The 24,831-nt window shown below is 37.2% G+C and overlaps 1 protein-coding gene across 8 annotated transcripts in view; it reads right to left on the bottom strand.

Annotated features, from left to right (window-relative positions):
• The window catches only part of CACNA2D3 (calcium voltage-gated channel auxiliary subunit alpha2delta 3), a 735,544-nt gene that overhangs the window by 192,757 nt on the left and 517,956 nt on the right, over window positions 1-24,831 (bottom strand). For 7 of the 8 annotated variants that reach the window (XR_012159822.1, XM_073351529.1, XM_073351527.1 and 4 more), the window contains one exon: window positions 7,966-7,983. The exons of the other annotated variant lie outside the window; for it this stretch is intronic. Coding sequence is in view for 6 of the 7 variants with exons in the window: in XM_073351529.1 (XP_073207630.1) it covers window positions 7,966-7,983 (18 nt within the window). In the remaining variant the exon portion in view is untranslated. The remainder of the gene's footprint in view (window positions 1-7,965; window positions 7,984-24,831) is intronic. 8 annotated transcript variants of the gene reach the window in all.

Raw genomic sequence — 24,831 nt, forward strand, 5'->3', positions numbered from 1 at the left:
CACAAAGATGGTTCACATATCATGGAAATAGTTGATTGGGAGAACAGATCTAGATTCTGCTTTAAGTCGTGATGGGCAAACCTAAAAGACTGGGAGGACCTCTTCTGGCAAAACATTTAGATGCTTATCTTAAACTCTCTCATGTCTGGCACTGGAAATTTCACAAGACATTCAGTATTTCTTGGTTTTGGCTGGATCAGGTATATTGTACCATATTTCTAGCTTAACTCATAGTGTTTCAGTTTCTGACTGAAACTAAGAATTTTACAGGGGTAAAGTAAGAAAAATATATACTTCAGGATTTGTGTTCAGTTTGTTTAAAGTTCTGGGTGAAGTTTAGTATTGGTTGTTATTTATTTTACACTTGTTTGCTATACCTAATCCTAAAGCACATAAACAAAGATGTGGTAGTTTTACAATAGACCAACTATCTCAGGCATATTTTAGTCCCATAATTGCTAGGCTAGTTTGGATGATGGTTGGAAAGCAGAATAATTTAAAAAGGCCACTGCAGAAAAAATGTATCTTTGTTTTTTATGTGGATCTTTGGGGGGGATGTTAAAGTTATTTTATCACTTCTACATAAAAATAATCTCCTTGAAGCTTATGGATAAAGCAGAACCAGTGATAGTTGGCTTCCCCTAGAAGGCTTTTCTAATCCAGATATTTATGGTGGCATTGGGGGTGGGCGGAAGCTATACAGGGGCCTTGAAGCTGTGGCCCTAATTAAGTAGTGTATCATAATATACTTAGCAAATAATAAGACAAGCCCCAAAAATTAAAAAGGGGAAGGATGAAAAATGCATTCCTTGGCTTAGAAGTCACTGAATGCTTAGAACCAAGACACAGAGTTTAGAGAGGAGAATTTCCCTGCGTTATTCCCTCAGATAAATGGCTGATCTTGTTCTATCTAACTATAGCAAAAGCATTATGACTGGGAAATAATCCCCTTATACATACTAGATTTACAGTTTTAAGTGCCGCATTCTTTTTCTCCTTTGCCTCTGTGACATTTTGAGGTCCACCCAGGCCAGGAACAAGTCCCATCACTACCTGCCCTGTAACTTCAGAGGGCCTTTGTGCTGTGCAGCTATGGTTCAATTCCCTGATATCAATAGCCTGCCCACAAGAATAAGGTCTCACCCTCTCACCAGCCTAGTTACACTTTGTAGGGTGAAACCAACAGCCCTAAGTGAGCTGATAACTGGAGGGCTGGTTTCACACCTTTGGGGGAACCAGAAAGGAATACTCTGAGTGTCTGGTAATTAAGAACTTGGAAGGGCTATTGGAGTCACCCTGAGAAGTGTAAACAGGTTGGTGAGAATAAAGGTGAGACCTTATGCTTGTGGGGAGGCAAATGTCAGAACTGAACCATAGCTATGCAGAACAAAGACCCCCCGAAGTTATAGCGCAGTTGATGATGGAACCCTTTACTGGTGTGGATGGACCCCAAAATGTCACAGCTTCCCTAGCCCCATTTCCATCAGGAGTCTCCAATACAGTAGCAGGAGTTTAGGAATGATCTCTGCACCTTAAGCAGTGCATTCTCCTTATGTATGTATAGCCAAGGAGGGATGCACTGTCTTGACCCAAATTCTGACCTAAAACTACCCGTTTGTAGTTGTTGCTGATACCATATTATTCTCATTAATGTGTTATGTGTAACAGTTATAATAAATCTGCATGCTAGAAATGGAGGGGTGGGTTCCTGTCTTTTGGGACGTGAGAACAATTAACTTAAGGACAATAACAAAGTCCAGATTTTTTTCATATGTTCCTTTGTTTTTCAAAAGGAATACACAGTACTGTTTCATTTTAACTGCTATTCTGAAGGGGTATTTTTATATTTCACAAGACATGTACATTTCCTAATTATTATTAATGATTAAAAGAATATGAAGTAAACAATATACAAATAATTTAAATGCAAAGAAACTCTGAAGGGGTAATCCTGTTTTTTTTTTTAATAAAGTATCATTAGACCTCAGAAGCGGGGGAGGGAAAAATCAGATCTTAAAGCTGTATTGCTCTTTGTTTAGTATTTTTCAGAATTTATAGCTTGTTTTTTGAGGAAACCATAAGTTACAACAGTATTTTCAGAATATTTTCCACCCACTTTTCCAAAGAGTTTTGATTTTTGAGGGACTTTTACTTGTACTCATGTACATGAGTTATTAGACTTGTAACAACAAAATATCTGTTCTCTGTTAAAATGACTTACAGAATACATCCATAAAGCCCAAAGCAAAAGATAATATAAGCAGAAGTTAACTGATACTATGCTGCTCCTATCCAGCTTTCATTTCCCACTTTATAGAGCTTTTTATAACAGGGCAAAAAGGATTATTTCTTGCAACAATTACTATCATTAAAGAGATGCTTATGATCATTATCAGATAACTTGCCTCTTGTTATTATACAAGACTACTCCTAGGAGCACAGGGTTTAATGGGTTTGAGAGGAATACCTGCTTACAGCTGAAGTGCACTCTTATTGTACAAGAAGTTTACTGTAGTATTTTTGTACCAGTTGGCATAGCCTTCTAATGGAGACCCTTACATTGAAGATGAACTATATGCATGCATTGATAGGTATCCCATACAAAGAAAAACTTGGTTAAATTAACAGTTGTGCGGATGGCTGCTCAAGTGTATTCCTTTTTTACACAACAACTAAAAATTCAGGAAATCAAGATTCATCTTCACACCAACATGGACCCACATGTATTAGCACCGAAACACACTCATGTGCTCTACAATAACATTCTTTTGAATCCCAACATATAAGAAACCATATCTCCATTCAATTCCTCACCATCACAATGAAACACATAACTTGAACTCTCACTTCAACAAGGTTAAATGAAATTATCTACACGCAGGTGTGTACCAAAAGTCTATAGTATCCTATTTCTAGAGGGGAAAATATGAAATTGGAGTTAAGGGTGTGAAACTGGGTATGAATGCGATACATATCAAAAGTAAAACAGGAATGAAAGACTGGGGATAGCATAGTGGGACAGGGACTATGGGGGAAGCAGGCTTCTGCAGGGGACATGGGCTATATGGGGGCATGGGAGTGAGTGGGGAAGTGTGGGGAGCAGCATATGGGAATTTGACCTGTATATGTAGGAAGATGGGGAGCTTGACTTAGGGGATCCTAGAGAGGAAGAAAGAGAAGCTCTGCTCTGAGCAGCCATGTGAGGGAAGCATAGGAACATGACTAGGGTATCATGGAAGTGTGTTGGAAGGCCTTGAGTGAGGTGGAACTGGGGTGGCATAGGAGCTCAGTAAACTATCTTACCAGTATCCATGCTGGAAGGGTTCCCCAAAATGCTACTGTCTCAGTTCCCAGGCATACCTGGCCGCAACCCCATAGCAGACACTTAAAGTCTGAGGCCTTGGTGCTGAGGCGCTCACCTTCCCTCCACCCCTAGCCCCGGAACTGCCCTACTTTGACCTAAACCTTCCCCCCAGTCTGCAGCCCCATATCTCCCCAACTTCCATATCCTCTTATGGCTCGGCCTTCCTCCTTGATTATCTTGCTTGTACGTGCTGCGCAGAGACAGTGATAGAGGCTGGGAGCATCAGAGAACAGAAGCAGCTAGTGAAACATGACAGTGTCATTGGCTTTTTCGTTGTATTATATAGACTATTATGGAAAAGGGTAATAGCTCTTTTGTGTTTACATTTAAATTGTGACCTGGGATGTTAGGGAAATCTCTGTGTGTGAAGTCTGGAGAGATCATAGTTCTTTAGTGACAGGAGCTATGGAGAGAATGTCAAAAATAGCTAATTTTTAAATATTTACTCAGTCAAAGTTACTAAATCACTGACCACAAAAATATTATTGAAAATTAATCACCCCCTGAAGAATGTGTGGTAAAGTTGAAGACTAAATTCAACAATTTATTCTTGTTTTAAGTACAAATCTCAATGTAGACTTACTACAGACCCACTATAGTGCCTCCTATATATATATCTGAGATTATAAAGGTGAAAACAATTAGCCCCCATGCAGAATTAGAAAAAGGCAAAAATCAAATTAACAATAAACCAGGGTCAAATGTAAATATTTACTGAATGATTCTTTTGTACTTAATTTGATTCAATTTAACTTTTATCATTTTAGTAAAAATGCTAAAATTGCTAGTCATTCATTTCAGTGAAAATAGCAGCGTTACAAATTTTCAATTTTCTATTCCCAGTGACAGCTTCAACACTTCAAAGTATAAAAAGGTAAATGAGGTGAGGAATGATAAATGATGCTCCAAAATTGCTGAAACACGATAGCACCAAGATAAAAGAGGGCAAAACTCTACTTACACAAGTTAAAGGATAACACAAAAAGAAAAAAGAAAGCTGTCAGGAACTTTGGGAAACAAACATCACCAGACATTTAAAAAAAAAAAAAAAACATTTGAAGGAGACACAATTCCTTTTATGTGACAATAGATTAAAAAACCCTAGATGATTTTTTAAAAACGTTTACGTGTTCTTATAACTATCTACCTGCATTTTTGTGTCTAATTTATACACTTCTGCGTCTTCATACAAGTTAAGTAGAACAAAATATCACAGCAGGAGTAGGACAATAGGTCTTGAACCCTACTGTGTTTGTTCAAGAAAGAAAGCTATTTCTAACAGGAAACAAAACACCCTGTTGGGCTATTAAAGAGGAATAGCTTTTTGCTATTCTATAAAGCCCAAGTGAATCAAGTGCTGTTCAAAACTGGTTGGAGGCTGTGGTTCACTTTAACTATGGATTTGAGAAAAATGTCATTTCCCCTCCATACAAACATTTGGCCCAAGAATTTTTTCAAATCCATAACTGAAAACATTTGAAACTTGGCAAAATGATTAAGTTACAGATTTATTTTAAATTATTGTTATTTGCACAACTCTTTGTAGTGTTCTCTGATGGATCATTCTAGCCACACCTCTTTCTCCGTTTTTGTTGGCCAATATTAAAAACAGAACCTTTACTACCTACAGCAGTTAAGTTTCTTACTGTATTTGTGGTATTTTCCATTCTCATTTTAGGGAAAACCACAAAAATCTTTGTAAAGACAAATACCACGGTACAGTAAATAGCTGATTTAAACTGCACCCACTTCATGTCACCTCCAGTCCAGTTTTGAATTCACAGTAATTAGTTCCACAGTGCATAGCACAGTAATTTACACACTAGGTTTTGATTTGTATTTCATTCCCACAGACAAAATAAAATATAACAAGCTTCAAAGTGGGTAGTTAAGGGCTACAGAGCAATGACTAAACACTCACTGTCTCCAAATTTGTTACATGCAAAAAAACCCAAAAAGCCCAAAAGATTTTATAAACTGACTTACAATGGGTATTAAATGCTAAAGGTAAACTTGGATGGTACATTTTTATTTTAGATCATCAAAAGATTAATGTGAGCATGTTTAGAGAGAGGCGACTGTTTGAAATGTTTATAGAGAAAACATTCACAGAGTATACACAGATTCCAACAAAAACAATGTACAAGTTCCGTCATCATATGGAAGAACATTTGCACTAGGGACTAAGTCATTCATAAAGAAGTGCATCAGTCCTGTACTGCTCCCCTTCACCCTGCAAACAGCAAGGGCTTCCCTGATATGGAATGTGCTCACCATGACTTGATTTGCTGAAAAATTTCTGGAGATTAAACATTTCTTGTGTTGCATGTCATGGGAAGAAAGCACCCAAATTAGTTACCCACATAGCCTTATTTACATCTGAAATCATGACTTACTTTAGCCAACAAGCAACTTTGCATTGCTTGATATAGAGCTGCAGCAAGCTGCTGGTCAGTCATAAAAACTAATCTTGCAGCTTTAGGCTGACCATAAATCCAGATGCACCCCTCCACTGACCCATTAGGCTTCCATTTGCATCATGGTAAATTAGAATGAGGGTACCAGAGGAATTCTGATATGATCCCAGGCATCTGCTGAGGTTCAGCCGGCAGGAGATAGGCTTGGGAGGAGCAGCATGAACAATACGTTTTGAATCAAAAAGGTAACCTTTATGTACAGAGTGCTGCAAAGTGCAAGAGGGAGCAGCAAAAGGTGCCAGAGAGTAGCTGAGAGATTGGAATCAGGTGATTCTGGGAACGGGGGAAAGAAGCATGATAGTGGGGGCAAGACTGGTATGATATTACTACACAAATCAGTAATATAAAGCCTCATTGTGAGCATATTAAGGAACTAGCAAGGACTGTCACAAGTTATACAGCTAGTACAGAATGAGGAACAAGTATATCTCACAGTAAAGCCTATAATCTTTCTAAAGTAAACCAAGCTATATTTTAAAAATACCATATTCTTACCTGGTAGGTGAAATATCAAAAGCCCTCATGGATTATTTGTAACTGTCCTCTTCCCCCTCCCCCTTCCCCTGAAAGTAGGGCACAGTCTAGCAAAAAATGCAGATGGCTTCAATTCTGCAATAATCTGTTTTGGGGTAACACAGTGAAAAATGGCTTTTGAGGTCTTGTATGTAAGCTAGGTGTAGTTTTTACTGATCTGGAACAATAGTAATTTGTGGTGGAACATTATTTGATATTTCAACATTGTAGCACATAAGGACACATGACCCGAAATCACGACACAATCTGCCAAACATTTTTAAAAGTTCGAAGGGGATATGTACTTATGAACCAGCCTCTTGTAACCTCTCTTTCTTCTGTGTTCAGATTGTTAGAGAAACATTTCACAGACACTCTTAGACAAATGGGTGAAAACAAAAAAGGCTGTACTGTAGCTGAAGTTAGGCAGGCTGATTCCTACCACTTATCCAGGAAGCTAAAAACAAAGTATTCTTTAAACCATCAATTTTCAAAAATTACGTATTTCCTGTTTTTCACCATGTGTCACACTGGGTGCCCACTGTGTATTCTGCCATCACTGTCAGAGAATAAAAACAGACTGCAGATGTAACCCAGTGTCACATGACAGCATGTTACCTGGGGGGCTGGAAATGTGATTTTTTGGTATCCCTGAACAAAGATATGTCAAATTTATATGGTATCATACAGACATAAATTCAAACACATTAAGCAATCTTTTACAGATTTGCAGGCTTCTGGGTGTCCATTAGTTCTGAACAGACTTTTCATTAGAAAGAGCATTTGTTCTGTATCTCTCATTTAGAACTGGATTTGCTTTTTTCACCCAAGATTATTAGTAATAATAATACTTAGTACCTATGTATAACTTTTCATACTGAAAGTGCTTTATGAACTTCAATTCAAGGTAAGTCTGCAAAACTCTTTGACCTTATAATATTGCCCCCAAACCACAAAATAATATCCTAAATTTGGTGATTATTGTATTTTCTTGAAGTTTTGATTATATTTGTGAACTATACAAGAATGATGCAACAGGCATCAAGTGATATGTTTTTGTCACAATCATCGTGATATCTTGACATGCAATGGTGACTCTGGTATCATACCATATCAGTGCGGAAGCTGTACAAGAACAAGAGCACACTGTATGAAATCTACTTAGACAAATTATGTTAGATGTATCAAGAGGCTTTTTGATAGACAATACAATGGGGACCAGTGAAAGGCCATGGGTTTCACTGCCCTTCCAGCAGAGAACGCAAGGGCCCATGGATGGTTCACTTGGGCTAATCATGTCAATTTGATGTTTGCCTATTATTTTCCAGACAAAATGGCTCCCCTGTTGTGCTCAAGTAGCAGGTCACTGCTTGTCCATTTTGTTCAATTAGCTGTTACATTGTGTTTGAATTGCAGCTATCAGCAGGTGATTCAGCTGCTCACAATGCGCGGCTTTGATGTCAGCTGTGTTACTTGCTGCTCCATTTCAGTGCAGCATTGACATGGTGAACCATTTCACTGATTGCCACTGTACCATATTCACAACATTGTGGAAACATGAAGAGTTGGAGATTTCTTTGAATGATTAAGATTTGATTGAAAGTAGTTTACCTTTTGAGCCTGAGGGAGCTGGAAAACAACAAAACAGAACAAGCAATCATTATATGTTGAATTAGTTTGAAAGGTGACAGCTAGTTTATTAATAAAATCAGAAAAGTAATAAAAAGAAAACAAAGAACAAAGGGAAGCAACTATAGAAACTAAATGTACAATGCCAATTAATTCCACTTTCTGTATAAACATGGGGCTACATTAACAGAAGGTTTATTATGATTTGACAGCTTCTCTGTTAGGTAGCACAAGCACCATGCAACTTGTTAAAATACCACAGTGCTAGGACAAGGACCGTTTCCCCAGTAGATATGGTAACACACTTGAATTGTGAAGTTCCATCTTCCTGTACACAAATATAATTCATCCTGGGAAAGCTGAAGTTTTGAATTCAATCTTTCTGGTTTTATAAAGGACTGAACCTGCTCTTTACTGTTCACTTAGTATGGTGAATACAAAATAAGATGGGCTTATTGCACTTAAACTGAGAATTTCAATATCCATGATATACGTAATGAGAAAAAACAGATAAGTAATATGAAGTTACTGTAAAATGAAAGACATACCGTGTGCTTATAAAAATATGTGTGTATGGATATATACATGATTATACAGTACGTGTAGATATGCATGCATGTACAGAGACACAAATATACTGTGTGCGTGCGTGTGTGTGTATCTATATCACAAAGCCATTTCTTTGTAAATTGAAAAGGAGTACTTGTGGCACCTTAGAGACTAACCAATTTATTTGAGCATAAGCTTTCGTGAGCTACAGCTCACTTCATCGGATGCATACTGTAGAAAGTGTAGAAGATCTTATTATATACACACATAGCATGAAAAAATACCTCCTCCCACCCCACTCTCCTGCTGGTAATAGCTTATCTAAAGTGATCATTCTCCTTACAATGTGTATGATAATCAAGTTGGGCCATTTCCAGCACAAATGGCCCAACTTGATTATCATACACATTGTAAGGAGAGTGATCACTTTAGATAAGCTATTACCAGCAGGAGAGTGGGGTGGGAGGAGGTATTTTTTCATGCTTTGTGTGTATATAATAAGATCTTCTACACTTTCCACAGTATGCATCCGATGAAGTGAGCTGTAGCTCACGAAAGCTCATGCTCAAATAAATTGGTTAGTCTCTAAGGTGCCACAAGTACTCCTTTTCTTTTTGCGAATACAGACTAACACGGCTGTTACTCTGGTTCCTTGTAAATTGAGGCCATGTTTAAAATGAAATGTAAAGGTAGAAATTAGTTCAGGTAGAAATTCTCTGTGTGGACATTTAATGATTTCACTGTGAAAGTTGTATATAAACTGAGCACCATTAGTAATACCTTCATCCCAACAGAAAAAAAAATATTGCCATATTACCTGAAGACAAGGTGTGTATATTGATTATCATTTATCCCTAAATATGTCCATCGTATATGCGGTGAGCAATAATTCATATATATGGTATGAGGAGCAGTCTGTAAACTCCATTACATATCATGTACCTTGTTCATTAAAGATGAACTACTGGGTTTTGTTGTAGAAAATAAACCACCCTGCTGGTGGTGCACAGGAGTCAGGAATGTAGATCATAGAGAGGTACAATACACTACACTAAACTTCCTTTTCAATCCTTTTCCTTTTATCTTTTTCAAACTCTAAACAGAAATTCTCATTGATAGTAAATCCAAACCTGTGCTGAATCCACCTTCTTAGAAACATTTCTACCTCCAGTAGGAATTGCTGCTTTTATAGATATCAGGTGAGCACAGAAACATGCAGGTGAATAAAGACCAAAGCTCAAAAGGACTTCAGAATCTACACTGAGTTAACAGACCCCAACCAGTGCTCCAGAATTATAACAGACGACAAAAGAGCTCCCATCCAGAATTTTGGCTGCTGCTCATTCCTCACCTGTATCCTCTGCCTCCAGCGCAAATGCTGGCAATAAAGAGAGCTGTCACGTGACTCCTACACTATGCCTTGTATTATAAAGACAACCACCAGAGCTCTATTTTTATGAATTAATTCAAAACACAAAACTCCACCAACCTAAGAAAAGAATAATAGATACAGGTATGAAATCTTGAACACAATGCAAAAGATGACCAAATTAGAGGATGTATGTGTACTTCTTTAAGAAAGTGTTTGTATTTGAGTAACAGCTAAATAGTATGATATGCACAACTTGCTATGTGCATTATAGCTGTTTGACTAATTGTAAAATAAATATCATAATTAAGTCCTGCTTAAACAGCCAGAGTGCAAGTTAGAACTGCCTTGGGCCTTTCTGAACAGGTATCTACTTATTATTCTCTCATTTGATTAACCATTTGATTCATGGATGAAAATGCTGTTACTCTGAAACCTTCTTTTCACAAACTTTCTCTTTTTACAGACAAAAGGAGGATGTTGAAACATGAACATTTAAATTTATGTTTATGGTGCTGCCTTTGCTTTGCAACTGCTCTCTCTATGCTATTCTTTCTTGGTAACTAACATACTAACAAAGAGCATCGTTTCTATCAGTGGCTCAAACTAATCAAACTACAATGATAGATGCACTAAACAGAGAGTTGTACCCCTAAACCAGAGACCTTCGGAGCAGGTTTGTCTGAATCACTGGACATTGCCATCTTGGATATTTTCATAATCTTCTGCCTTGTACATACTTCCCTCCAAAACAGTATTTGAAGGAATGACATCATATCACTGGAGAACGTGGACTAGTCACCAACAGCATTATCATTTCAGAAATCCTGACTTCTGGATTAGATGAAAACTAAATAAGAAAAATCAGCATTATGCCAACTAACTAACTAACGTTCAGCAGAGATGGGCTTAATTAAAAACAACAACTTAGATCTGGATTCCAAGCACCTAGGAAGTTCAACTCTGTCAGATCCAGTTTGCTTCATTAAATAAAATAGATACAGTTTAATCATTTTCTTTACAGTATTTAAAAACGTTTTTCATTAACTAATTTCAGAACTGGAATAACTCATAAATGATCCTATACCTTCTACCATATATGGATTTTGCATGTTTGGTCAAGCCTTTTGCCATATGAGACATTTATTTAGAGAGTTACATTTACATGGAAAAGTGATGAGTAATTTTCTAGTGGCAATCACCATATAAAATTGTGGACTAGAGCTTGTAAACCATTACTCATACAAGCAGTCCTATTTACTTCACTGGGATTATTCTCATGAGTTGTTAAAGGTTTGCAGAGTCAGTTTGTAAAAATGTAATTCAGATTCCCAGGGTGGTTTATCAATTCCCTGTTACAGCCTTCCTGTAAACTGAGGAATATCTGTTTGCTTTGATTGTTTATCCTTTGAAGCATTAGCAGTCAAAACTTGGATTAAGAATATCTCAGTCATCAGATGAGGGTTATTTTCCATTAGGCTTTGCTGGGCTGGTACTTTGCTACTTTTCAGCCAGAGTCTTTAAGTTCAGGACCAGGGCCTTTTCCTTGAAAAATCAGCCTTTGTGACATCCAGATAAATCTTCATTCTGATGCGGGTTTGAAGCTTGGCTGTTACAAGATACTCTGTGTGAACAATTCACATTGTTCAGTTGAATTGTTACAAATTCCTTTGCAATAAACTATGGCTCTTTGCCGGACATTACCCTTTCTGGAAAGCCGTAGGAAAGAAATACTTTTCCTAACATTAACAGTACTGATCTGACCTATTATTGCAGACTCTAACAACTGCATGTCTCTGTGTAAAACCTATTGGGTATTTCTGATTCCTGTGGTTTGCTCTCACACTGCCAAAAAAGCAGCGTTTCAATAAACTACATGATCTTTTCCTGACTCTCAAAAGCATATTGTAGCAGTTTCTATTCTACTTGCATCTACCATAAATTGTCTTCTCCCAGGCTCGATCTGAAAAGCCACCTCTATTTCTATTTGTTTTCAGTGTCAGCATTTTTTCATGTAACACTCAAGAATAATTTTTGAAGGACTTGTTAATATTGTTCTCTCACTACATACCATACATTCAACATATAGAAATAATCACAATGCAGCTTCAAGACTTGCCATGCCTTATACCTTTCAGGCAAATTAATACAATAACAAAAGACACCTCTTAGAAGCCCCTCTGCCTCAGCCCCCCACCAACTCCATTGGGTTGGGATTCTGAAGGAGGAGGTGTAGGCAGCAGCTTCATTCTGCAGCATGCTTTCCTCCAGACCCTGCAGATGTTTTGTGCAAGAGTTAATGATGCTCTGTGGAGAAAGTACTAGGAGTACAAATCTGTGGAAGCCAGGGAATGCTGCTCACAACCCCCTGTAACTTCTGTAAGGAAAACTAGCCTATCTGTGTATGTTTACACTGCAATTAAACCCTTGCAGCTGGCCCATGTCAGCTGACACAGGCGTACAGGGTTCAAGCTACGGGGCTTTCTAATTACGGTGTAGATGTTCAGGCTTGGAGTGGGGGCCAGGCTCTGGGACTCTCCCTTCTTGCAGGGTCTCAGAGCCCAGGGTCCAGCCCGAGCCTGAAAGTCTAGACAGCAATTAGACAGCCCAGTGAGCCCGAGTCAGTTGACATGGCCCAGCTGCAGGTGTTTAATTGCAGCACAGACATACCCTCAGTGTTAAATGAAAAGCCTTCCTTTCTCTTGCTTGTCAGTGTAGCTGCCTCACAAGTCATGTTGCCATTAGCTTCCTGTGAAGAAGACTCAATAGAGGTAATAGCGATTGGAACAAACTCTGAAAGGTTTACCACGTGAAGTTTCCTGGGACCTGAGTGGATTTTTCCACAGGAGAGCACAATGTGGTACTCTGTTTTTAATATTTTCTTTCAAATTCCTGAAGTACTGAATTTAATAAATAAAGTTTACAATACAGACCAATTACTGAAGTAAAGGAGAACAAAATGAATCTGGAGCCATAACATGTTTTGTCTACTTATTCTCAAAAAAATTTGTATTATTAGTATTATTGAACATCTATACTGCAGTAATGCTGTCAGGGTTCCTTCCCCACTCTGAACTCTAGGGTACAGATGTGGGGACCCTCATGAAAGACCACCTAAGCTTATTTCTACCAACTTAGGTTAAAAACTTCCCCAAGGTACAAACTTGCCTTGACCTTGAACAATATGCTGCCACCACCAAGCATTTTAAACAAAGAACAGGGAAAGAGACCACTTGGAGACGTCTTCCCCCAAAATAGCCCCCCAAGCCCTACACCCCCTTTCCTGGGGAGGCTTGAGACTAATATCCTAACCAATTGGTTACAAAATCATCAAAGACCCAAACTTGGAACAATGGAAAAATCAGTCAGGTTCTTAAAAGAAGGATTTTATTAAAAAAAAGAAAGGTAAAAATCACCTCTGTAAAATCAGGATGGAAAATACTTTACAGGGTATTCAGATTCAAAGCACAGAGGATCCCCCTCTGGGCAAAACCTTAAAGTTACAGAAAACAGGAATAAACCTCCCTCTTAACACAGGGAAAATTCACATAAAACAAAAGATAAACCAATCCGCCTTGCCTGGCTTACCTATACTGGTTGCAATATTGGAGTCTTGGATTAGGGTGGGTTGGAGAAGATGGATTTCTGTCTGGCTTCTCTCAGTCCCAAGAGAGAACAACCAGGTAAACAAAGAGCACAAACAAAAGCCTTCCCTCCCCACCCCAAGATTTGAAAGTATCTTGTCCCCTTATTGGTCCTTTGGGTCTGATGCCAGCCAGGTTAGCTGAGTGTCTTAACCCTTTACAGGTAACAGGATGTTGCCTCTGGTCAGGAGGGATTTTATAGCACTGTATACAGAAAGGTGGTTACCCTTCCCTTTATATTTATGACAAATGCCTACAAACTCAACCAAAACAGAGCCTATTGTGCTGGGTTCTGTATAAGCATATAGTAAATGAAAGTCCCTGATTCAAGGAGCTTATAGTTTAAAATACAAGACTAACAGGTATATGAGACAAACAATAAGGCTGGGTTGAGCAGTGGAGTAAAAAAAAAAAACTTCAAACATAATAGGATGTGCAAAATTTTAGCCAATCAGGAGCAGCAATCATAACTCATCACCTGCCTAACCATTATCAGATGACAGTTTTCTGCTCAGTCCTCATTCTCAAAGGAAATTTGCATAACTCCTTCAAAAGACAAGGCTAGGAACTTAAATTCTTAACTCTACTGGACATAAAAAAAACTCATGGATTTAACAGACACGGACTTCATGCTCATTACGGTAATTTGCAATACACCCTTCTGCCTGCTAACCCTGAATTGCCCACTTCATTGTAAGTGGTCTCCCACAGTATGTGTGAAACCCTTATGCTTAACAATCTGTCCCACCTTGTATTTAGCTCAAGACACTGTTTTTTTTCTCCAGCCCTAAGGAAAAGCTCTGTGAAACTCAAAAGCTTGTCTTCTACACTAACAAAAGTTAGTCCAATAAAAGATATTATCTCACCTACCTAGTCTTTGTTCATTACAACAGATAGTGGTGAATTTTAGTTTTACATTTCCCAGAATAACGGAAATGCTTTCACATAGACAGATAACCATGGTAAATAGGAAGCTTTGAATATTTGAAAGCAAAACATGAGTTTAGGCAAAACATGTAAGTGTTACAGATGAAAAGCATTAAAATCCCCTAATAATATTTTCATGTAATTTTTTAAAAAGTTTCAAACAGTTTTTAAAAATTTTGATTAGACTACTCCTTTACAATATTTGCAACTCAAACATTATACCATTATTGCATGAAAATTCATACATCTTATTGACTGTTAAGTTGATATACTTGATTGACCAGAAACTATAAAGAGGTGAAATTGACTAATCTATTTTCATTGTCAATGTTGAGTGAAGTGCAGAGGGAGTAGTTATGCTCCCATTGACTTTGATGATGCAAGATCAGCAGAACTAAGAGCATGTGTGATGAAAAAATAATTAGATTTTCAAGATTATTTTAGAGTTAATTATCTCAAGGTCCTGCCATGCAATCACATGCACAAGTAATTTTCATCACAGGAATATTTCCATTGACCTACTCCTGTGGAAAAAAACTACTCTTGTGATAAAGACCTTACTACTAATAGTTAACTTTTTAAAAAATAAACAGAAAACTTCTCAGTTTAATCGTGACAGCAACCCTATTATTTAAAACCTTACAAAATACTTTGATGTTGGCAATGCCAGCATACTCATTAGCATACTCATTAGCCTACTATCTAACTGTGAAATAGTTTGGGAAATCATCTACTTTACTCTTGGCTTTCATATTAACAGTCTTTATAATGCACCAATGATTGGCTGCTTTTTTTTTAAATGTATTACCTTTATCTAGCTTGGGTATGAAAGATTAATATTATTATTCCTCCCCTTTGCATACATCTGTTGATGTTTAGGTTACACCACTCCCTTGGCCAAGAATTTTCCACAAGGATTTGTTGCATGTTACCAGCTTAAACCATTTTTTCTACATTTAATTACAGCCAAAATGTTAACAGTAAAATAGTGTAGGCCAAAATTTTGATTTGCTTTAAAATCATTAAGAAATGCTTTGGAGATTGTAATATACATTTGTTTAAATAAACATTTTCCAATACTTTGTGACAAGAGAAAAACTGTAACAAAACCAATAGCCCGATTAGTTGAAACCAATACAAAACATTGGTCTGTGTTCCCTTAGCTGGCTCCGCAGCAACAGATAACCAGTAATTAAGAATTTTCAAAGCTGCCTAACTGCTGCCCAGACTTATGGGGGTTTGCCTTCTATTTCTTATATTCAGTGAGCATCACTAATTGTGCTAGGGCACAAAATAATCTTACTAAAGCCAAAATCCATCAGAAATACATGAAAGAAAAAAAGAAAAAAAAATCAAAGTAGGATAAAAAGAAAAACTCTGAAGAAATGGTTCATCTTCCAAATCATTTTACAAAGTATTGAAAACAATAGAGAATACAAAGAAAATAAATTGTAACACATTTTTCACCAAGTTCCTTTTTTGTAAGAGGTCAGACTTTCAGGATCCTACTGAATAGTATATATTCATTTATATGTCCACGAGGCAGTAAGACCACAATGTCACAGGACTGAATTTTATAAAAGATAAGATAAACAAATACCTGAAAGAAAAAAAAGTATGGAGAAAATTTAACTGTTCTTGCTTTGTCCAAGGTTGTTGTTTAATAGAAGAGTCCAGCTGAATACAAAAACTGTCACCTCACAATGTTCTTGGGGTACATAAGACATAATTTTTTATCAGTGGGAGTAATTAACTATTTGAACAATTTACCAAAGGTTGTGGTGCATTCTCTATCACTGGCCATTTTAAAATCAAGATTGGATGTTTTTCTAAATGATATTGTTTAGGAGTTATTGTGGGGGAAGTTCTCTGGCATGTGTTTCATAGGAGATCAGACTAGACGATTACAGCAATCCCTTCTGACCTTAGAATTAATGAATAATGACTATCACAGACATGTCCCTGTGCATTATAAGAGCCCAGTGGAGTTTTCCCTTCACGGAACAATATCCATCAGAATATTCTGTATGCCTTTTCTTTTCTAGTTGCTCTCATTGCCTTTTAAATCATATTAGCATTATTTAACTTATAAACCACTACAACAAAAAACATTCCACGAGTCTTACATTTCTTCCAATATGAAACTAGGAACACTTATTCCCATCAGTAAATAAATAAAGTATATCCTATAACCTATTTATGGTCCAATTTCCATAAGTGGCAAAGTTGTAAACTTACATATTAAAAGTCACAAAGGAAATACTAAATTGGCAACAGCCTAAAATTTTAAATCTCATAACATAAACTAGGTTTGATTTTGGTGTAAATAACTGCCTTCTGCATCTTGAACAAAGAAGAGGGGTCAGGCCCCACAGTAACCAAAGAATGTGTATGGTGAGTGTAAAACTACAGCAAATCATAAACCTCCATTCACTGTACCACTCTTCAAAGTGCAAATATCTTCACAAAAAACAAGGCAATGGAGAATATGGCCTAGTATCTTTAGAACAGTTCTGTATGATCCAGCACCACCACATTCCTCAGTCATTGGACTCAGTCAGAAACTGCAGGAGTTAGGGTTTATTTTTTTCTTCCCCCCCACTTATGGGCACTTTTTTCACTTATGGACAATAGCATAATTAACACCTATAAGTAACTGGCAGGATCTAAAGGTAGGCTGAACTTTGTTAATTTAAGTATCAGATATATATAAAAAATCCTCCCCCCCCCCCCGCAAAAGGAGATAATTTTAGGGAATAGCCATAATTGAAGAAGGTGAACACTCAGGAGAATAACTGCCTAACTGATATTTATTGCATTTTATCTGGAAATATATTCCAATTAGATGCCTGACCTGCATTTCTGTAAATGATTAGACAATGTTTGTAAGTTGTCCTCAGATGATACGGGGTGAAAAAATGTATTTTTGTCATGTTTTCAACAAACAGTAGTTTGAAAAACATGAAGCAACTTCCATAAGCCCAGACTGATGAGTCCAATAATCAAATGGGCTTCAAGTCTTTATTTCCCTGAATATATCATCTATAGGAGTTGAAAGGTAAGATGGATTCCAAGATAGTGTCTTTTCCCCCTCTCGTTCTTTTCCAGATTCTAAACGCCAGACCTGCAAAAGGATGGTCAACTAAACTGATCTGGGTTAAGTGTGATGATATTCAATGGTTCACATTATAAATGCTGTGAATTTAGAAGATTGCTCTCCATTTGGATCCAATGATCCTGGCTTGGCGGACTATGACAGTATTTTTTTTTTAAATGTAGTAGGGAGGCCTAGTAACACACTTTAAAATTAGGGAGTGTTAATCCTTCCATCTCTTTAAGGCCAAACAGGATAGACCATTTTACCCTAGCATTCCCATCTTTCCAAATAAAAGTGGGTAACAAAAAGATCAAGCTTCTCAAGGAAACTGTGAAATTGTTTGATAGGTGAATATGGGGAATAGTTGCAAGATAGATAATATTGGGAAGAATAACAATCTTGATCACATTCATGCTCTCCAGATAGCTAATAACAAGGTCTTTCTAGTACATGAGGTAGTTGTTCATTTTCTGAAGAAAAGGGAGATAATTTACATGAAACAGAAATACTAGTGGAAGAGAGCTGAATCTCTTGGTATCTAAAGAGGTCTGTAACTACAGACAAAGGGCATATGGCAACTGTTTTCTCTATTTTCTGAGGGTCTGCTCCAAAACCCGTTGTTAATTATTTTGGCATATTGATTTGTTATGTAGACATTTTTCCATGTGCCATAATTACCCACAGTACATATGGAACACAATGGGCTGGTTTGGAAAAGAATAGCAGGCTATATTCTGCATATAAAGCAACTTTGTGTTCTCCAATTTTAATGATCTGAGTAGAGAACTAACCTGATTCAACATGCCAGCAGTCCCAGAAGGAGGCTGAATTTAAAGGAGTTATAGGAGGCATCCGTGTTTTGTTCCTCTTCTGAGTTGGAATGTCGAAGATATGAATCCATGACAAGTGGTCATAATCCACTGCATCCTAATTAAAGTCCCACCTTACTTCCTGAAAGATATTCTCAGGACTGAGAGAGATTATTAAATGTTGTTGAGGTTTCAACCAGACAGACTGACGTAAATTCAACAACTCTCTCATACTGTCCAAACCATGATGGCTATTCACAAATATGGCCTGATTTCTGTGAATCAGTTTATCCATGACCATATCCAGTTAGGTTGCAATTATCTGAGCCAGGATTTTTTACATCTGCATTAAAGATGGAGATTGGTCTGTAGTTTGCACAATCATCAACTGGCCTTTCCTCTTTTGGGATTACAATGATTCATCAAGTAGGGAGAGTTAGCAGTCAAAATATGATTAAATACCTAAGGCAACACAGGGATCAGTTTTTCTGAAAAGTTTTCACAGGATTTGATTATTTTATGATTATATATGTTTTTTTATTTTAAGTTTCTTGAAAGGACAAGATAGATAAGGATAAGATAGATAAAATCAAAGTAAGAGACTTTATTTGTGAGACATACTATTTTTGTTCACATTGGTGTGTTTTTGATAAAGGCTCAAAGAATTCAGGCTGCATTTCTTTGGTAGTATGGACATCGAACCCTGAAGAGGTTTTAGTGCTCTGTTGTTTTTTTTTCTTTTTAATAGCCAGGCTAATGCTTTATCAGATGTGTTGACTTTCTCCTAATAAAAACTTAATGTGTTCTAATTGCATACTCTGAATTGTTCGTTCTAATTAAATTTATTTCTCAATTCTCATAATTTTTCCCATAGTGTTATGACCTAAGACACAATTCTATATTTTTTTCCAGCTGAGCCTGAAGTTGTTGATTTGCAAATTGTTTATTCATCAGTGTTACTGAGATAGCTCTACTCCTTATCACTGCTTTGGGAGCATCCCATGGCAAGTGAAGGAAAATCTCAGGATGCAGTTTCTATCTAAACAGTGGCATCATTCAGCACCTGCAGTATCTTCCAGGAGAAGTCATTTCATTAAAACCCTAGATTTCATATTTTTTAGTTGTAGTACCAATAGTCTTGGTATGAAATGTCAATTGAATGAACGAATCACACTTGAACACAAGAGAAATCAAGAAATAAAGTCATCTCAAATATATACTGTGTGCTTGCTAGAGTTAAAGGTGTAACTTCTTTCCAAGTGGTGAAGCTGGCACCAGATATTGGCCACATTGCTTCCTTATATAAATGTTGCCGATCTTTTTACCTTATAGTGTAGAGAACAGCTGGATGTGCCTAATCTTGAGAAGTTAGGGTTATGCTGAAGTTGCACCCTATTACCACTGTTCCTTTGGCATGTGAATTCACAGGACTTGATCCTTGATTGCAGCATTAACCTACAGCATTGACTCTTAAGTGCTTTTTCAGCACACACTGGATCTACTCTTCTACAGCTCTAGGCCTCCAGGACTGTGATAAAGAATTATTTGACAGTGTCCTCACAAGCTTCCTTTACACCCTGTCCTTCATTTTTCTTTTCCTTAAAAAGCACTTAGGTTTCAAATACTATTTATTTTATTGAAGCAATAATTATCCTAGAGGTTCATACATGGTCATTTTCAATGTTAACTTGATTTCCTTGTGAACAACATTCTATTTTTAAATGGAAACTTCTGTCAAAGGGATTTCTTTGAGTGATACCTTCCATAGCAAATTCCCATGGTGGTTTAACCAATAAGGACAATTTTAATTCTGATATATTTTCCAGAGCTGGCACTCTTGCATTCAATTTCTATGTAATATAATGAATAAACTGGGCACCCATAGCCAATTCAAACATATAACTTGATTCTGGAAAAGATGTATTGTTTGGATTTGCGCAACTTCCTCATGCTATGATGTTACAAATGACTTAATACTGGTTCCAAATCCTAGAAATAAAAATGCATATTTGATCAACTCACTAGTTATTAGAATACATTCCAGACTTCACAATTACATTTTAGATACTATGTTTTGTTCTGTGTTTGCACAGCACCTAGCAGAATGGGGTTCTGGTCCATGACTTTGGTTACTAGGTGCTACAGTAATACAAATAACTTAATAATATTATTCAATTTACCTTTGCAATAAACCAAGAAGTCAAGACATATGAAAAGAAAAGCTGCTAAAACATCACAGATCCTTTTGGGTATCAGACCTCTGGAACCCAAAATCAGGCTTCCATTTGCAGGAACCATACAGAAGGAAGAACACTAAATTTATCCAAATTATGCTCACAATTATCTGGAGACCCCCCCAAAAAATCTGATTTCTGTTGCGAGGGACAGAAAAATATCATTATTGTATAATCACTATTAATGTTACACTATCAGTGTTCCAAGCACTTCCATACTTCAGTAGAACCTCAGAGTTATGAACACCAGTTATGAACTGACCAGTCAACCACACACTTCATTTGGAACCGGAATTACACAATCAGGCAGCAATGGAGGGAAAAAAAAAAAAGAACAGCAAATACAGCACAGTATGTATTAAATGTTAACTACTAAAAAAAAGGGGAAAGCAGCATTTTTCTTCTGCATGGTAAAGTTTCAAAGCTGTTTTAAGTCAATGTTCAGTTTTAAACTTTTGAAAGAACAACCATAAAGTTTTGGTCAAAGTTATGAACATATCAAAGTTCCGAACAACCTCCAGTCCTGAGGTGTTCATAACTCTAAGGTTCTACTGTACCTTTAAGCAAAATTATTCAATAATTAACATCTTGGTTTCTTTGTGACACCTCCTCTAAAGTGCCACAGGACTCCTCGTTGTTTTTGCTGATACAGACTAACATGGCTACCACTCTGAAACCTGTCACCTGGGTTTCTGCATTGTAAGACCCCACTTCAGAAGCCCATCCCTATGCAGCCAAGTATTTAAGCACATACATAACTTTAGAACTGTGCTTAAAGTCTTACTGACTTGAGGGACTTGTGTGTTCTGTGTGTTTAAATGATTTGCTGAATTGCAGCCTAGGTAAACCAATTGTTACCAACCCATCTGTTACCAAATGGTTAGCATATACGAATGTGATTATCTCTGGAAAATTCATAAACAGCTGGGGTTTTGGATGCTGTTTGATTACATTATGACTAGCTTATGCTGTAAAAGTCACAATGTGGACTAGCAGCATTTGACACTGGATACCTGTGTCAGAAATTTTGCTTTGGGAAGCAGCACTCTAGCAGTGATGTGAAATACGGTGGCATGCAGGGTAAGTAATTGATTTAGTGACACCAGCAGAAAAGCATAAATCATTCCCATTGGCTAAGCTGTTTTATCCCTTTTGAGGGTCCTCGTTCATGAAAGTATTTAAACAAAAACTAAGCATGTGCTTAAGTCCTATTTAAGTCAGTAACATTAAGTGCGGTCCTGAATAAGGATGCTTTTCTGAATTGGGGCTATGGAGAATAAGCCATACAACAGGCAACTGTTAGCTAATGTTTCAAAGGTCTTGTGTTAAGCATGATATACTGATTATTTTGTCATGTTTCACTATATTCTGTCCTTTTGGTCAAAGAAAATTCTAAATCCCTCCAAGTTTTCACATCTGTTTTAGGACTGACTCACAATAATTACTAACACAATCTAAACAATCTCTTGTTAACCTCTCACAATGATGGACTTGTCAAAAGTTCACCATGTGTCATTCCGATTGTAGCATTCATTTATGTAATACAGTCCAAACAGTATATTCCTTATTGTATTACCTGAATTTAAAAAATGAAAGGCCTTTCTGAAAAAGAAAACAAGATGGTATAAAAGTCCTAGTATCTCTCAGAGGAGGTGAACTATGGATTCACTGGGGTACAGTATCCTGAACAATGTCAGTGTTTAAGCTAATGTGTTACTGCTGGAAACTGCAGGGACACTGTCCCGGACACATGGAAAGGCAAAATGCAAGGGATGTGGTTTAATTAGGCTGCAACTTTATTAACTCATCTGGGAACAATCTGGCAATAATTCATACAGTGCAGGTCAGGATTCCTTCCTTAATAGTTTCCACCTGGGGAAGGGCAGCCATCAGCCCCGCACCCTTTCACAGCTGGTCCCTAGCATGTTGCTGGGACCCCACTGCCCATCGTTTTCTCCACACGATCAGATGTTAGGAGCCCCAACACCACTTCCTTGCTTCTTTAGAGGATACCTTCCCCATAATCAACTTCCAATTCCAGTTTTATCAGGGAAGAAGATGCCCCATGGAATTAATACCTGCACAGGACACACGCCACTTGCTAAACTATGATATCTTGAAACTTACTTATTGACCTATCCCACAGGGTCTCTGAGCTGCTATGGGGAAGGCGAGAAAACCTATCCCACCCTAGCCAATCTGGTGGTGAGGGTAAAATTCCTTTCAAGTCCTGAAAAAGACAACTAGTTCAATGCCCACAGTAGACCAAAAATGGCAGTCCCAGGTGCTGGAAGGTGAGAGCTGCTAATCTGGTTGGGAGAGAGGGCTCAGGCTGGAGAAATAGGGTTATATACCCTCTCTCAGGTGCACAGGGGACAATGGCTTACCTGAGTCCCACCAGCCTTCCCAACAGTTCAAGTGATGGCTTCCAATCCCCAGCTGACAAGAGGAGGGGGGGCCTTAAAGCAGCCACAACCCTTTTTTCTGCCAGTAAAGTTAAAACCCATCTTTCCTGAGATTGTGGGGGTTCTATTTTGCAGAGATACTCCACTGTACAGTAGCTAATCAATATTTACCACATGATATGTACAATGCTATGTAAACTGATTATGGGGGCAGAAAATACAATAAAATCAAATGCTTGAAAAATGGGTTTCGTGCTCTATATGTACAAAATATGGGTTTACTTCTTCCTATGTACAAACTATGGGGATGTTTCTCCATTGCTTGAATATGCATGCCACAGCTCCCACTGAAGTCCATGAAAGTTTGGGTACACAAAGAAAGAAATGTCAAACTCACCGTCAGGGTTTAGCACAGGTTTTTTTTAAGACTCTCTTTAGTCTGCCTACTTAGGATTCCACTTATTCAGCTGCTTCAAGCTTCTCTTGACAACTTACTTTTACAACATAGAAGTTTATTCTCCTCTCCCTAGACCCATGTAACTCCTATTGACATTATGGAGAGTTATGTGCATAGAGGAGGAAATAAATCCAGTCACCTGATGTTAATATTTCAATGCAAGTATGAAGAGGGTGATGATATGCCTCACCTCAGAAGAAATTTGCACATGCTTTTTGCAGGGATAAATACTAAATCTCCTTTTGTTCATATAATTGTTTTACTGGGCTTCTACATATTTTGCAGTAACCAAAGTATCTCAGTCAAGAATCCATTAGACTGAGAACAGATTTTTAGAACTGCATGCAAAATGTTCCTGTCAGAAGGAAACATAAAGGTTGCTATGGTGAACAGTGTCATAACTTAAATGTGAAAGCCAACATTTAAGTTTCTAGCTTTAAAAATAATTCTCTCAAGGTATGTGAGAATTAAAAGAAGAGAAGCTCTAGTAAAAAGACAAAAGAAAAAACAAAAGGAACAAAGGTACCAAAGTAATATTCTGAAATAAAGAAAAGAAGACAACATGTTTTACCACAAATTTATCTGTAATAAGCATAGCTTGCCCATTTGAAAATCTTGCACTACTCTGGACTACATAAATGTTTTATAACATAAATGCATTAAATAATGTCTGAATTTTACATATACAAATTAGGGACATAAAGGAATATCCAGGGTTTTATTTTTAAATAACAGAATCATTCCGAAAAAGGCAAAATAATGCTAAATTTTAAACTGGTTAATTAAGTCACATCTGTCTGTATCTGATCACTGTCCTCTGTCTTGAACTGGAATTAAAATAGCTGTAACATCATTTTAATTACATAGACTAATAGTTTTCTCTTTCTAATGAGTGCAAACTGTTTACATAAAAGATTTTATTTAAATTACCCAGAGTGATTACTTTAAATGCACAATTTGGTGGAAAGCTATAGTCATAAATAATTAATTTTCCTTTTTAACAAGACTTATGTTAATTTTACAAAGAAGCCACAAGGCTAAATAAGGAAAGAAAAGAGCAGATTCATTTGATGAGAATAATTCCACACAGTATTTCCACAGAGCAAAATTCCATACTCCTTTACATCAGTGTAAAACAAGACTGAGTTCATTCAAGTAACTTTGGATTTTCACCAGTTAAATGAAAACTGCCATAGTAGCTACTGGTCATTAATGCAATATTCCATTACATTATATAGCATCATAAAAATGTAGGCCTGGAAGGGACCACACAAGGTCATTTAAGTCCAGCCTCCTGAGATGAGGATGGACCAAGTATACCTAGACAAACACCTGTCAGGGATTGGTGTTTCTCAAA

This window comes from Lepidochelys kempii, chromosome 7 (assembly GCF_965140265.1).
Source record: "Lepidochelys kempii isolate rLepKem1 chromosome 7, rLepKem1.hap2, whole genome shotgun sequence".
Taxonomy (NCBI): domain Eukaryota; kingdom Metazoa; phylum Chordata; order Testudines; family Cheloniidae; genus Lepidochelys; species Lepidochelys kempii.